Source organism: Ranitomeya imitator, chromosome 6, assembly GCF_032444005.1.
Source record: "Ranitomeya imitator isolate aRanImi1 chromosome 6, aRanImi1.pri, whole genome shotgun sequence".
Taxonomy (NCBI): Eukaryota; Metazoa; Chordata; class Amphibia; order Anura; family Dendrobatidae; genus Ranitomeya; species Ranitomeya imitator.
In genome coordinates this window covers 112141460-112157781 of record NC_091287.1, presented here as the reverse complement: position 1 = coordinate 112157781, position 16322 = coordinate 112141460, and the positions used below count along the sequence as shown (strand labels likewise).

At 41.9% G+C, this 16322-nt stretch overlaps 1 protein-coding gene across 2 annotated transcripts in view; it reads left to right on the top strand.

Moving 5' to 3' along the window:
• Positions 1-16322, top strand: part of NEK10 (NIMA related kinase 10) — a 337168-nt gene that overhangs the window by 170613 nt on the left and 150233 nt on the right. For both annotated transcript variants that reach the window (XM_069730006.1, XM_069730007.1), the window contains exon 22: positions 10186-10288. In XM_069730006.1, coding sequence (XP_069586107.1) covers positions 10186-10288 — 103 coding nt within the window. The remainder of the gene's footprint in view (positions 1-10185; positions 10289-16322) is intronic.

Below are 16322 nucleotides of genomic sequence, written 5' to 3'. Positions count from 1 at the left end.
ATTTTGTTCTAAAAATTTGTAATTGATGATAAAATTGTCTAACAAAATAAAATTATGTTTAAAAAATTATGCTAATGTGAAGTTGACATGTGCTAAATGTTATTTATTATTTATTCTGTGTGGTATAGCTATCTGGTTTAAGGGTATAAAAATGTGAAGTTTGAAAATTGCAAAATTTTCTCCCAAATTCCAATATTTTCACAAATAAACACAAAAAATATTTGCCTAAATTTACTACTATTATGAAGTACAATATGTCACGAGAAAAAAAATTCAGAATCTTTGGGATCCGTTGAAGCGTTCCAGAGTTATTACCACGTAAAGTGACACTGGTCAGAATTAAAAAATTTGGATATCATCCCACCGAACGCCTGCTCTCCTTTTACCGTGGGCTTAAAGCTAGGGTTAAACAGTGTGGTAATACTTTATTGAACCATAAAACAGGCAGATAACACATAGAGCAGCACAATACCAAAGATTGTGCATATTACAGACTCTCAGCCTTCTGCTGACTCGCCGGGATAAGAACATCTGTAACTTCAGAGATTCCAAGGCGGACTACTGCACCTGCTTTGCTGCATTACTTGTAACAATAAAATGGTCAAGTAGTGTTTAGTGTTTTATTTCATTAAAATACTTTTTTCTGGCTGTCTTTTTTTAACCCTTTACAAACTTTCGGATTAGTAATGGATAGGTGTCTTATTGACACCTCACCATTACTAAGCAGGCTTAATCTCACCTTACAATACAAAGGTGACATTAACCCCTTATTACCCCATATGCCACCACTACAGGGCAGTGGGGAGAGAGAGGCTAAGTGCCAGAATTGGTGCACCTTACAGATGCGTCTTTTCTGGGGTGACTGGGGCCAGATGTTTTTAGCCAGGGAGACCAATAACCATGGTCCCTCTCTGTGCTATTAATATCTGCCCTCAGTCACTGGCTTTACCTCTTTGGCGTAGAAAATTGCGTTGGAGCCCACACCAGTTTTTGCTATAGAATCATTCTTTTATTAAATACATACAGTTCCCAAATTTTACACACACATAGTACTAACAGTATTAGTCACTGACATATATAAATCTAACTGTTCTGCAGTCGTTTACTGTATGTAAACCATGTCTCCTATCCTGTCGGCTTCTGCAATGATTGTACCGAAGCCGACAAATGAATTATCTGGATCCCAGAATTCAAAGCGGCGGAAGTTCACCGACCGCCAAGTGATGGGTGTCTCAATATGGAAACTGCTGGTGGTAGCAGCCTCTTGCGTGGTACCGCCAGCGGAACACCATCGCACCACACACACACACTGTATACGGCATGCGCACTACACACACACACAGACAAAGACACACTGCATATGCCGTGGGCACCACACACACAAACACTGACACATGAGAGAAGAAGACAGCACAGTGGTGGATAGAGAGAGCGCACACAAGGGGGAGAGCACATGGAGTACACAGAAGAGATGACATGAGAGGAAAAAGCAGCAGATGGGGAAGACAGCGCACAGGGGTGAAAGACAGGGCCAGACTGGCCATCGGGCAGTTCTGGCAAATGCCAGAAGGGCCGGTGGCAGTAGTGGGCCGCTCGAGTGTGTCTCGCTGTCGGCACACTCCCCCCGCTGTCGGCACACTCCCGGCCCCGCATTCAACTATACCAGCGTCATAGACGCCGGTACAGTTGAATGCAATGATGGAGGAGAGAGAGTGTCTGCTGTCGCTCTCTCTCCCATCATTCCCCACTCTGCCTGCCGCTGACACTGCGGGTGCGCGATGACGTCATATCATCGCGCACCTGCTGTGTGACCGGACGGGCAGAATGCAGCTGCTGAGACCGGAAGCTGGAGCATCGCGGGGCAAGAGGAAAGGTGAGTAGAGTGTTTTTTTTAAATTACTATTATATATCAATGAGTGATAGCTGGATTGTGGGGCTATTGGGGGGGGGTGCATTACATTCTATGGGGCTGGGCTGCATTACATTCTATGGGGCTGTGCTGTATTACATCCTATGGAGCTTTGCTGTATTACATTCTATCGGGGCTGTGCTACATTACATTCTATGGGGACTGGCTGCATTATATTGTATGGTGGCTGTTCTGCATTACATCCTATGGGAACTGGCTGCATTACACTCTATGGGGCTGTGCTGTATTACATTCTATGGGGCTGTGCTGTATTAGCATTACATTCTATGGTGGCTGTGCTGCATTACATTCTATGAGGCCTGTGCTGTATTACATTCTATGGGGCTGGGCTGCATTACATTCTATGGGGCTGTGCTGCATTACATTCTGTGGGGGCTGGCTGCATTACATTCTATGGGGCTGGGCTGCATTACATTCTATGGGGCTGGGCTGCATTACATTCTATGGGGCTGTGCTGCATTACATTCTATGGGGTCTGGCTGCATTACATTCTATGGGAACTGGCTGCATTACATTCTATGGAGACTGAGCTGTAATGCTGGATACAGCTGTAATTATATGTTGTATAGTCGTGTTACACTCCCCTCACTTCTTGTAACCTACAAGTGTACAAAGATATTATACAGTCACCATGTGACAAGTGGGCCTGTGTGACTTCAAATGCCAGGGCTGAATTTTAGTCCCAGTCCGGCCCTGGTGAGAGAGACAGAGCACAGGGGGAGACAGCTCAAATGGGACAGCACATGAGGGGAGAACACAGCACAGGAAGGAGAAAGACAGCAGACAAGGGGGATAGCACATGGGGTAGACAGGTCAAAGAAGAGAGCACAGATGGGAGAAGTCAGCACATGGGGGAAAGAGAGAGTGGATAGGTGGGTGAGCACATGGGGGAGAGATTCTCAATGCTGCAAAGCCTGCCCCCATCGTGACATTACTGCCCTCCCAGTGCGATAGCATCGGGCCCCCATCTAGTGTATATGTATATATATATATATATATATATATATATATATATATATATATATATATATATATATATATAATGTATTCTATGTGTATATATCTATTCTATCCTATTCTTAACATGTCAGTGTGATTTTACTGTACGCCGGACATGAATTGCCGACTTTTCAAAGGACACCAGTGCATAAAAATTGGACAGCACTCTCATGGTGCGAGTGCTGTGCGATGTTTTCTTGCACCCATTGACTTGCATTGACGAGTCTCGTCTGAGATACCCATCAAAGCGCAGCATGCTACAATATTTTTCTCAATCCGATTTTGGCTGAGAAAAAAAATCACAAAAGAGACACCCATTGAATAACATTGGTCAGAGCGCAATTCGATTTTTTATCGGATTTCACTCATCCGTTTTTCTCGCAAGTGAGTATGAGCCCTAAAGGGGAAGAAAGGGTAGTCAGCATATCAGCAAACATCACAAGTCATCTAGAATAAGAGCATAATGTGTTACAAGAATTTGTCAACTTAGAAGTTAAGTCAATATTACAGGCTTACACAAGCAAAAGTCTGTTTTCTTGACCAACCAGAAAGAAACACATGAATTCAAAAGTCAACATATAGATAACAGTTAATTCTTCCTGGCTTGCTGAAGTCTAGTTAATTAACATACATTGCTGTATCTTTACAGTAGACATATAGCAAATGACATTTATTACCTATATTGTAAATATGTTTGTTTTAGGAGTTAAAAATAAAATATTTGTAAATTGTCAATTTTTCAAAATGGTCACTAGATTTCTGATATTTTTTATAAATAATTCCAAATTTTTAATTACCTAAAAATTAACCACTGCCATGAATTATAAAGTGTCAAGAATGAAAAACCCTTTGTCAGAATCACTGGGATTTGTGCAAACACTTCGGAGTTATCAGATAAAGTAACACGTCTGCTTTAAAAAAAAATAGGCCTCTGTCAGAAAAGCGTAAACAGTCTGTGAAAACGGGCTTCGGGATGAAGGGTTTAAGGTTGACGTTAGACATAAGGCTATCAAGTTCAACCTATCGCTTAACATGTTGATCCAGAGAAAGGCAAAAAAACCAAAAGGCAGATGCTAATTGCCCAATATTAGGAGAAAAATACCTTTCTGACTCCACGTACGGCAATCAGATTAGGTCTTTGGATCAATGTCCCATCCATCACAAAATCTAGTCCATAACGTGTAGAAGTTAGAGCCCTCCTCAAACATTTTTAAATTATCAATTCATGTAGTAAAACATACCACTTGTTCCATGGTACCAACACATAATAATTGACCTACTTTCCTTTTTCCCTCTTTCAGTGAATGTTTATGGTTAGATAGCTCTAACAGTGGGACAGTGCTAACTTCACCCCATGGACAAAAGGGTGACCTTTGTTTATTGTAGTCAATAATTGTGAAAAATCTTTAAAGCGATCAGGATACCAGGTGGTACACAAAGTGGGAGAGGTACTTTCGTAGAGTAGAAATCTGTTCTGAGGATCCTAGAGCTTAGACTACTTGAGATAAATAAAAATTAAATAATTAGGGGCTCATGATTGAGGGGTAAGCAGACCTGATGAGATTTGAATTTGCCAAATCGTATGAATTTTACTGGGAAATGTGATTCACAGTGCATGTACTATACTCTGATTGAATGCCCCTTACTGTATAATGATCTGGCCTCTGGAAGAAAAACAAAACAAGTAGAATCTCACTACTCACATTTGCAGCTCAGCTCTGCTGCTCACCGTCCCCTCGTACATTCCTCGGAGATTCTTCTTGCCAACGAGTACTGAAGCTTTGGGCATCTTCACGCTAGGCCAGGAATTCCGACCACAACTAGGCACGAGACGTTCCTGCTCCTAGCCGCTGCCAGAAGTTCTGGCCTAGAGTTTATGTCGTAGCCTCATCTCCACATCGTGATGTAAACCGTGGCCTTATGATGCGCATGCTCATATACACTGTAAGAAGGTGTGCCAAAGACCATACGACGGAGAAGGAGCGAAGGCTGCAAGAGTAGTGTAGAAAGTACAAAGGTTTTTTTTTCCTTTTTTTACCTTTTTTGCCGGCACTTTACAGTTTAGTAAAGTGGTGGCAGCTAGCTGCCATTTTACTGAATTCACTTGGAGCGTATTCCAAAATATCTGCATTCTGGAGCATGTGGATTTTTGTAAATTCGTTAGTAGAATTCAATTCCATTTTCATAAATTCACCCAACTCTAGTCAGAATGACCTCACTGATGAATTCTATGCAGAAACAAAAGCCTGTTAGAGTCAAACACTGCAACCTTTTAATGGAACCCAATTGCAAAAATTATTTGAAGACCAAAATACATCCTGAAGCTGTCATTTTATGTGAACTTGTGGCATTTGCATGTTGCTCTCCCCTTCAGTTTCCATAGAATTATATGAGCAGCAACAGTTATCTCATATCTCAGTAATGGGAAAATCTGTATTTGCTGAAGGCACATTTTACAAGTATATTGCATGTGAAGTCCAAGAGGAGAAGGAAGCAGATTTATGTAATACTAGATGGTAGCCCAATTCTAACGCATCGGGTATTCTAGAATATGTATGTAGTTTATTTATGAAGATTTTAAAATAATACACTGAATACACAGGATTTGGCCGGCTGCTACCAATTAGCAAAGCGTGGTTCAACTGTTGCTGATTGTTCGCGGCCGGCCACGTAGTATATAGCACAGCCATGTAGTATATAACAGCCCACGTGGTAAATAGCACAGCCACATAGTATATTGCACAGCCACGTAGTATATAGCAGAGCCACGTAGTATATAGCAGAGCCACGTAGTATATAGCAGAGCCACATAGTATATAGCACAGCCACATAGTATATAACACAGCCCACGGAGTATATAGCACAGCCACGTAGTATAGAGCACAGCCCACGGAGTGTATAACAGCCCATACAGCATATAACACAGCTCACGTAGTATATAACAGCCCACGCATGCAGTATATAACACAGCCCATGTAGTGTATAACACAGGCCACGTAGTGTATAGCACAGCCCACGTAGTGTATAGCACAGCCCGCGTAGTATATTGCACAGCCCACGAAGTACATTGCACAGCCCACGTAGTACATTGCACAGCCCACGTAGTGCATTGCACAGCCCATGCAGTATATTGTACAGCCCACTTAGTATATTGCACAGCCAACTTAGTATATTGCACAGCCCACGCAGTATATAGCACAGCCAATGCAGTATATTGCACAGCCCACGCAGTATATTGCACAGCCCACGCAGTATATTGCACAGCCCATGCAGTATATTGCACAGCCTGCGTAGTATATTGCACAGCCTGCGTAGTATATTGCACAGCCCGCATAGTATATTGCACAGCCCACGCAGTATATTGCACAGCCCGCGTAGTATATTGCACAGCCTGCGTAGTATATTACACAGCCCGCGTAGTATATTGCACAGCCCGCATAGTACATTGCACAGCCCGCGTAGTACATTGCACAGCCCGCGTAGTATATTGCACAGCCCACGCAGTATATTGCACAGCCCGCGTAGCATATTGCACAGCCCGCGTAGTACATTGCACAGCCCGCGTAGTATGTTGCCCAGCCCACGTAGTATATTGCCCAGCCCACATAGTATATTGCACAGCCTACGTAGTATATTGCACAGCCCACATAGTATATAGCAATGTGGGCATCTTATCCCTGCTAAAAAAAAGAATAAAAATAAATAATAGTTATATACTCACCTTCCATTGCCCCCCGGATCCAGGAAGCATTTACCGACGCTCCTCGCACGCTCCGGTCTCAAGAGTGCATTGCGGTCTCGCGAGATGATGACGTAGCGGTCTCGCGAGATCGCAATGCATGAGCGGTCATCGGAGCGTCACGAGGAGCGGGAAAGACCTGTTGTGGATCCGAGGGGCCGACGGACGGTGAGTATATAACAATTTTTTTATTTTTTTAAATTATTTTTAACATTAGATCTTTTTACTATTGATGCTGCATAGGCAGCATGAATAGTAAAAAGTTGGTCACACAGGGTTAATAACAGCATAAATGGAGTGCGTTACACCGCAGCCCGTTAGCGCTGCCATTAACCCTGTGTGAGCGCTGACTGGCGGGGAGGAACGAGCGGCCATGTTGCCGCCGGACTGTGCCTGTCGCTGATTGGTCGTGGCAATGGTCGTGGGCGTTTTGCCATGACCAATCAGCGACTTGGATTTCCATGACAGACAGAGGCCGCGACCAATGAATATCCGTGACAGACAGAAAGACAGAAAGACAGACAGACAGGCGGAAGTGACCCTTAGACAATTATATAGCAGAACATATATTAGAAAGTTTACCTTAGCTTGTTCTATTGATTTATGAAACAAATTAAAGGGGTACTCCGGGGAGATAAAAAAGAGGAGAAGGAAGCAGATTTATGTAATACTAGATGGTAGCCCAATTCTAACGCATCGGGTATTCTAGAATATGTATGTAGTTTATTTATGAAGATTTTAGAATAATACACTGAATACACAGGATTTGGCCGGCTGCTACCAATTAGCAAAGCGTGGTTCAACTGTTGCTGATTGTTCGCGGCCGGCCACGTAGTATATAGCACAGCCATGTAGTATATAACAGCCCACGTGGTAAATAGCACAGCCACATAGTATATTGCACAGCCACGTAGTATATAGCAGAGCCACGTAGTATATAGCACAGCCACGTAGAATATAGCAGAGCCACATAGTATATAGCACAGCCACATAGTATATAACACAGCCCACGGAGTATATAGCACAGCCACGTAGTATAGAGCACAGCCCACGGAGTGTATAACAGCCCATACAGCATATAACACAGCTCACGTAGTATATAACAGCCCACGCATGCAGTATATAACACAGCCCATGTAGTGTATAACACAGGCCACGTAGTGTATAGCACAGCCCACGTAGTGTATAGCACAGCCCGCGTAGTATATTGCACAGCCTACGAAGTACATTGCACAGCCCACGTAGTACATTGCACAGCCCACGTAGTGCATTGCACAGCCCATGCAGTATATTGTACAGCCCACTTAGTATATTGCACAGCCAACTTAGTATATTGCACAGCCCACGCAGTATATAGCACAGCCAATGCAGTATATTGCACAGCCTGCGTAGTATATTGCACAGCCTGCGTAGTATATTGCACAGCCCGCATAGTATATTGCACAGCCCGCGTAGTATATTGCACAGCGCGCGTAGTATATTGCACAGCCCACGCAGTATATTGCACAGCCCGCGTAGTATATTGCACAGCCTGCGTAGTATATTACACAGCCCGCGTAGTATATTGCACAGCCCGCATAGTACATTGCACAGCCCGCGTAGTACATTGCACAGCCCGCGTAGTATATTGCACAGCCCACGCAGTATATTGCACAGCCCGCGTAGCATATTGCACAGCCCGCGTAGTACATTGCACAGCCCGCGTAGTATGTTGCCCAGCCCACGTAGTATATTGCCCAGCCCACATAGTATATTGCACAGCCTACGTAGTATATTGCACAGCCCACATAGTATATAGCAATGTGGGCATCTTATCCCTGCTAAAAAAAAGAATAAAAATAAATAATAGTTATATACTCACCTTCCATTGCCCCCCGGATCCAGGAAGCATTTACCGACGCTCCTCGCACGCTCTGGTCTCAAGAGTGCATTGCGGTCTCGCGAGATGATGACGTAGCGGTCTCGCGAGATCGCAATGCATGAGCGGTCATCGGAGCGTCACGAGGAGCGGGAAAGACCTGTTGTGGATCCGAGGGGCCGACGGACGGTGAGTATATAACAATTTTTTTATTTTTTTAAATTATTTTTAACATTAGATCTTTTTACTATTGATGCTGCATAGGCAGCATGAATAGTAAAAAGTTGGTCACACAGGGTTAATAACAGCATTAATGGAGTGCGTTACACCGCAGCCCGTTAGCGCTGCCATTAACCCTGTGTGAGCGCTGACTGGCGGGGAGGAACGAGCGGCCATGTTGCCGCCGGACTGTGCCTGTCGCTGATTGGTCGTGGCAATGGTCGTGGGCGTTTTGCCATGACCAATCAGCGACTTGGATTTCCATGACAGACAGAGGCCGCGACCAATGAATATCCGTGACAGACAGAAAGACAGAAAGACAGACAGACAGGCGGAAGTGACCCTTAGACAATGATATAGCAGAACATATATTAGAAAGTTTACCTTAGCTTGTTCTATTGATTTATGAAACAAATTAAAGGGGTACTCCGGGGAGATAAAAAAATATTCTAATGGCCATTCCTTTATAAACTATTAGGATAACATGAATAGTGCTATGTCCCACCCTCACACTACCTGTAATTCTGTGTGACATTGCAGCGGCTCTTCATTGCTCCCCTTCCCTTATGAGATGTTACTTCATAAATCAAGGGTTGTGGCCTGCTTCCTGATAGTAGCAGCATCCAGCTTACCTATACTGTCTGCTAGTATGCAGTCCAATATTGGGGGCGAGGGTATGGCCTGCTTCCTGCTAGCAGCAGCAGCCAGCCCCCTGATACGATCTGCTTGTATGCTGTCTGATATTGGGGGCATGGTTGGGGTGTAGCCTGCTCTTGGCTGCTAGTAGCAGCAGCCAGCCCCCTGATACTACTTGCTTGTAAGTAGTCCAATATTGGGCACGTGGTGTGGTTGTGGCCTGCTCCCTGCTAGTAGTGGCCTGCCCCCTGATACTTTCTGCTTCTACGCAGTCCGATATTGGGGGTGTTGCGTATGAGTGGGCTGCTCACGCCTGCTATTAGCAGCCTGCCCCGTGATACTATTGATACTACTGTTTGATTGTGATCTGATATTATCAGAACACTGTGCTGCTGTTACAAGCAGCCGAGAACAGGCTATGCCCACGTCCTGCCCCCAATATCAGACTCTTTACAAGCAGATAGTATCAGGAGACTAGCTGCTGCTGCTAAAAGGGAGCAGGCCATGCCCCCTGTTATGTGACATAATGTCCCATAAGGGAGGGGGAGCAGTGAGGAGCATCTGCAGCGTCACACAGAATTGCAGGTAGTGTGATGGCGGGACACCACACTATTCATGTTATCCTAAGGCATGGCCATTACAATAACTTTTAGCTGCCTGAAGTACCCCTTTCAGTAACAATCAAACCAAAAAGTACTTTGCCTCCGTAGGTGCCAATTTTCTTTATATTCTCATATATTTGTGTGTATCCTAGTGTTTTACAAGGAGATACAGAATGTTTTTCACTTTTTATTTTTGTTTCAGTTATGCTTAGCACTGAGATATTTGCACAAAGAAAAAATGATTGTTCACCGAGACTTATCACCAAACAACATAATGCTGGGAGAGAAAGATAAAGTAACAGTCAGTAAGTATTCATCAATGTTGGGTTATTTTATGTATTTTCTATTCTAGGAGCAGAAAATCAAGCACATAGAAATGTCATGCCGGTTTAAAGGCAGCACATTTTCATGGTGCATCAAGCACACATAACAAGGCTAGTGCCAGTTCATCCTAATAAAATCTGCAAATGAAAATATTACCGTAGTTTCTTAAAGGAGTGTTCATAGATAAATTGGCAACTGTTCCAGTCATCATGTTTTTTCTTTGTAGTCCACTTTTTGTTCTGCCGTCATTAACCTATTTTATGGACGTTTATATGGATATAGAATTGGTGCTTTAAATTGATGAACACGGATCTCAGAGGCGGGCACCACACCTCTTAGGGTGGATGGGATGGTAATTTGGTACCTTTTAAATATCTATAATATTTTTTTGTTGATGGGTAAAAAGGATTCCAGCTCTAGTCCTTTCTACATCGGGAGGTGAGCATGACAAGTGATGTTATGTCTACTGATTTTGAGGGGTTGCATACCTAATCAGAAGCTATTGTGCTCCTGTTCTGTTCTAGTGAACTTTGTAATAAAACTTGTCTCAAAAATGCCACTTTACACACTTTGTATCTTCTAAACTGATTGAATAAAGGCTCAAATCTATATACAGCTCTACTTTCAGTGACGGATATAGTTACACCTGCTGCCTATGAAAGAGAAGAGAACTAAAGGAAGAAAGAAGCAGAACACATTAAAAAATTGCCAAGGGTCCCAGTGACTAGAGCCTTAAGCGAGGAAAACTGCTAAAAGTGGAGTAATGTAGTAACCAGAAAAGCAATATTAGTTGTGCCCACGCACATGATAGTGCAGAACGGTGTCAAATTTACATTCCGCCAATTACATTAAAAACTTGATGGTTAAACTTTGGTTAATGACATAGAGTTTGATTGTTTCACAAGAGCTTTGGTTCAGATCTTGATAGTTATACTTGGAAGCTGATGCCCTGAGCTTTGTGGTTATATTACTATAACTTGCTGGATATATTACCATAACTTGGTTGTTATATTACTATTAGTGATCAACTTGATAATATCAAGATATCTTCCCAACCGAATGTTTGGTAATAATGTACTGTACATCTTCCCCAACAGGGATGTCCGGTCATAACCTATTGATGATCTACCATGAATTATTTCATCAGTTTCAGATCAGTGTGGGTCCGGCACCCCCACTACTCAGCTGTTGAAAACCATTGGCCTCCAGATGTTAACACTTTCGGGACGATTTAGCAAAGCTTTTACGTGGCAAAAGTGGCGTAAAAGCCTTAAAAAGTATCATTATTTGTGCAACATGCAGTTGTGCAATAAAACTGTGACTTATGGCACTCTAACGTTGCCTTGGATCATCTCTGCCATAATGGGCGGAGCTGCGGAGGAATGGGGTGTTCGTCTGATTAATGAAAAGTGGATTGACTGGAGTAGCATTTCTGATGCAGATTACGGAGGCGCACACCACTTACTAGGGGTAGCAAAATGCATTAAGTGGCATGTGCCTCTTAATGAAGTTGGAGTGTCTTCTAATCCATCAAGGCTTGTATAGTGCGAACATACGCTACGCCAGTGTTGTTAAATTGGACTATTTAAGCAAAGCTGTAAATTACAGCTCCATTTATTGTGTAGGAGTTTTTCGCATGTACTGCAGAATAGCTGCAATATGATTTGTTCTCCAGTTCCCAGTAGAAGCTGTTATACATTGAATGGAGCCGCACTTTTCAGCTCTATTCAAAGTATTTATATTCAGCAGCCACTGGAACTTTTAAGAGCTGATCAGTGAGGGTGTCGAGTGATCTTTCCTATGGAAAGGTCATCAGTATCTTTTAACCAGACAACCCTTTAACTGGGTTTGAAAACAAAACCATCGAACAGGAAACATAGTATCAGACATCAGACCCTATACCCAGTGGTACACAGGGTCAGAGTATTGTAGGACACTCTCATATAGTCATAAAACCATGAGAAAAAAACAAAGAGAGGGAAAGTCCAAAGTAAAAAGTACCAATTTTATTAAGCACATTATTTACAACAAAAGTACATAAACACAAGTAGAATAGGAATTACCAAGATGTGCAGTGTGGAACAAAGGTGCAGGTGGATGGGGGACCACATGGGAATAGCAGCATTACCAATGAAGTGCCAGTGCTACATACAGTTCCTAACCACTCATCCTATGCCCTCACAATATATCAATTACAATTTAGAGCCTCCCTAGCCAGACAAATGAATGTCACACCGTCCCAGCTCAGTGGAAATAAATCAGAAGCTCACACTAAGAGTCTCAGGAAGGAAGAGTTGTAATAATAGGTATCATCTACGGCTGCTGCCGTTAGCATAGGGTCTTACCCACAGACTCCTTGCAGGTTCCGTGCATGGAGACTATGAGTTTATTGTTGTTGATTGATCCATTATTTACATTACTTTTCTGAATTTAGGAGCCGAGATGGGTGGTCACAATGAAAGTTTGGTCCTGAGCTGCCACAATTCAGGCGATGACTGCCCTGTATACTTAAACTAGTCCTCCTAATATTTTGTGACGTTATTTTTCACTGTGATCTACAATGTACTAGTCCACCATAAGGAAGGTCATGTTCTCATTTACTCATGATTGTTCAAAAATGACAAATGCTTTCTTTGCTTTTTGTGCTTCTCCTTGCTCCTTTTTGTCAAAAATAAATTAAATTTTCTTTTGAAATGAAGTCACAATACTTAGAAAACTGAAATACTGACGTCTGTCTGCTACTATCAACTGCTTAGTAGAAGATGCATTACTCACCCGGGCCATTATCGATTGTTTTCCGCTGTTCTATATTTTGAGAAAGAAGATACGAGTTAGTGCTTTTGAAAATTCTGATCTTATTTTGACAGTAGATTGTGTTGTGTTCCATTTGTCTGTACTCTTTATATCCCATGCTAGAAAAACTCATGGTATGAATTATGATATTTTCACATTGTAGTATGTCATGTTTACAAGAAATACATATTGACGCAGGAGATGCCAGACTCCTACTACCATTCTGCATAACTCTTTCTGTCTATATTTTGAGCACAGGTTCCTGTGGTTGACAATCACTTACTGCTGCATCAACCTCTCTTCTAGAAATCAGGAATAAAACCTCTTGGTTTTTGAGATCAGTATTATGAGATGCCTGATTGGGGCACCTAATGTAATAGAGACCGTTCTCTTTTTTTACCACTACATGGTGCTATCGTTCTACCGATACATCACTGTAATATTTCTTTTGTCAGCTTATCGAGAGAGCTCAGTAGTCAGTATCTTTCCATATTACCGTTATTATTTTTTACACACGACCATGAATTTTGTAATTAGTTTGATATGTTCCTAGATTAGTTTTGTGCACAGGTTTTATATTTAGCTTTGTTATTATTGTAATCTGTCGACTGCCTAACATACATTGCATTTTAATAGGGAAGTTAAGGACATAATGAACAAATAGGAGGGGGTCTTTTGAGGACTCTAATTAGATTACAGTTCATTGGGCATCTAATGATGCCCCACAATGTCTGCTGGTGAATTTGGCTTAGCTGACCATTTTACCTATCAATGGAATATAAAGATAGAATCGATTTATCTCTCAAATGCATCAAAAGCGAAGCGCATGCTGAGAAAATTGGTTGTGAATAATGTGCTGCTTTGACTTAAAAGCTCCAGTTTGCATATTTGCTCTAGTATGGAGATTTTCAAAAGTCCAGGCTGAAAATGACTGGTTCAAGAAACATACACCAAAAAATGGCCAGAATCTTTTGGCCACTTGAAAGTAGTTTTGGCATTCTCACCTTGAAATATTTTTTTAGGCAGTAATCTGAGATTTTGCTCATATCTCTTTAAATAAATGGCAGAATTTTCAGAATATATTGGTATCGTTTAGTGTTGCTGAATTGCACAACTTTGGTGAAGTGTTCCATACAATCTGAAAGAGGCTTCATCAGATAACTTTACCCCATTCCTGTGAAGTCCAATCTATCTACATTCTGCAAAAGCTATTTTCTCTGATGAAGCACCATTAAGACTGTTTGGAACATCTAGAAGAACGATTGTCCAGAGAAGAAAGGGTGAGCGCTACAATGAGTCCTGTGTCATGCCAACAATAAATCATCCTTACACCAAATGGTGTGGGGTTGCTTTCATTCCAAAAAAGTCAGCTCACTCCCAGTTTTGCCTAAGAACACTGCCATGATATGAGATATAAATATGTTCCCAGGGATCTAAAATACTTTTTGTGATGAACTATGCTTTTTCTAGCATCTTGGAGAACCATGTACCAAGAACCAGGTACCAAGGCAAAAGTGATAACTAAGTGGCTCGATGAACAAAACAAAATCTCCTCAGATGTCAATAGTCAATAAGCGGGTCAGCAAACAAAAACACAGAAATTGTGATAAACTCCAAGCACTAATTAGGCAAGAATGATTTGCTGTAAGTCAGGATTTCCAACTGCCGGGGCGAAGTGTATTAGTATTGAAAAATAAGGGACAATACTGTAAGTGTTGAGTCTTTGTCAATAAAGGATTTCAAAACTTATGAAATGCTTATAATTATACTTCAGTAACCAGAGAAACATCTAGCTAAAAGCACTAAAGCAGCAACTTTGTGAAAACCAAAATTAATTTCAATTTTAAAACTTTTGGCAACAACTCAAAAGTGCAGACTGCTATAGTTGTCAATATGAAAAGTTCAGTAAGGGAATAGAGTTCACTGAAAAAAAAGTTAATCTTGTTTTGTTCATTTATTAATGTAAAGTAAATACAAAATTATGAAATATTTGCTTTTACACTCGAATGTCTCTTCGATCAGTGCTGAGATCAATGACTTGCAAAATATAATGCACTCTACATTATATTGAAACCTTATATTGCAGTGGTTATTCTGGACTATTTTATTTTTTTCTTAATAGGTCTAAGAACTACCTGCTTGTTCAGCACCGATCTCTGTGGTCATGGACAACTCCTGAAGGCGATTCTGAGACATCCGGTGATGTTTTGTCGACAGATCAGCTGACTTTCTTCAGCTTTTCTTAGTTAACAGGGCCTTACTGCCAATGTCATGCTGATTTACTGTGGGCTCCCTGCAGTTAGGGAATGGGGAGTCGGTGGTCAGTCAGCATAACGTTGGCAGTTACACCCCATCGCCAGAGCTGCCCCGAATTGGATGAACTGCTCTATTGACTTGAGATCAAATGAAACAGCAGAATGATTTCTAATCGTTCTTAGCCAGTGCCAGACAAAAAAAAGCAGGTTGTTCGGAACTACTATCTGTCAGTTCTTAACCTCATGAGAAAAAAATAATAATGGATAACTCCTTTAAATAGTATAGTTCAGCATAATTGTTTGCTATTTCGATTGGTTACTTGTTTCAGGCTCCTCTCCTTTCTTTGTGTTCAGAAAATTTGAAATGTTACTACTCTCTGAAAAGCAACACCCCAGAAGGTAGCATCAATAATAACTTGATGATTAGTCTTTGTAGTCCTACCCCCTCAAATAAGTCATTATATTATATGATGATTCCGCAAGTCACCAGAACTCTTTCGGAAGCCTGACTTATTGGACAATTGAGCATCTGTTTTTCTCATAATGTTATATGGAGTTACTAGAGCATAAGGAACATGCACAATGTGGTTTGTACAATCTGTAGCTTCTGGGCTACTGTGGAGTGTGAGGCAGTGATGGGAGCCTGTGTCCCCCAGGATGTGTCTGCAAGCATACTGAACCCCTTGAAGAGTGTTATAATAACAGCCACAGCTGTGGTTACAGCACAAAATAAAAGTAAGTGTTGACTCAAGATATTTGACGAAGTCAGATTTAGGAAAACATGATAGTGGCTTTTATTTTTGGAAAGATCTGTAGTGGGACAGATCTTCCCCTCCACTTCGAATCTTGCAAGTGGCCCATGGCAGCAATTCACACTTAAAGGTGTAGGTAGTGGTTGAGTGTGTCAGTGTTGGTTTCCTGTGCTGTGCAGCAGAGCTGGAGGTTCTGTGTGTGTGCCTTGGTGTGT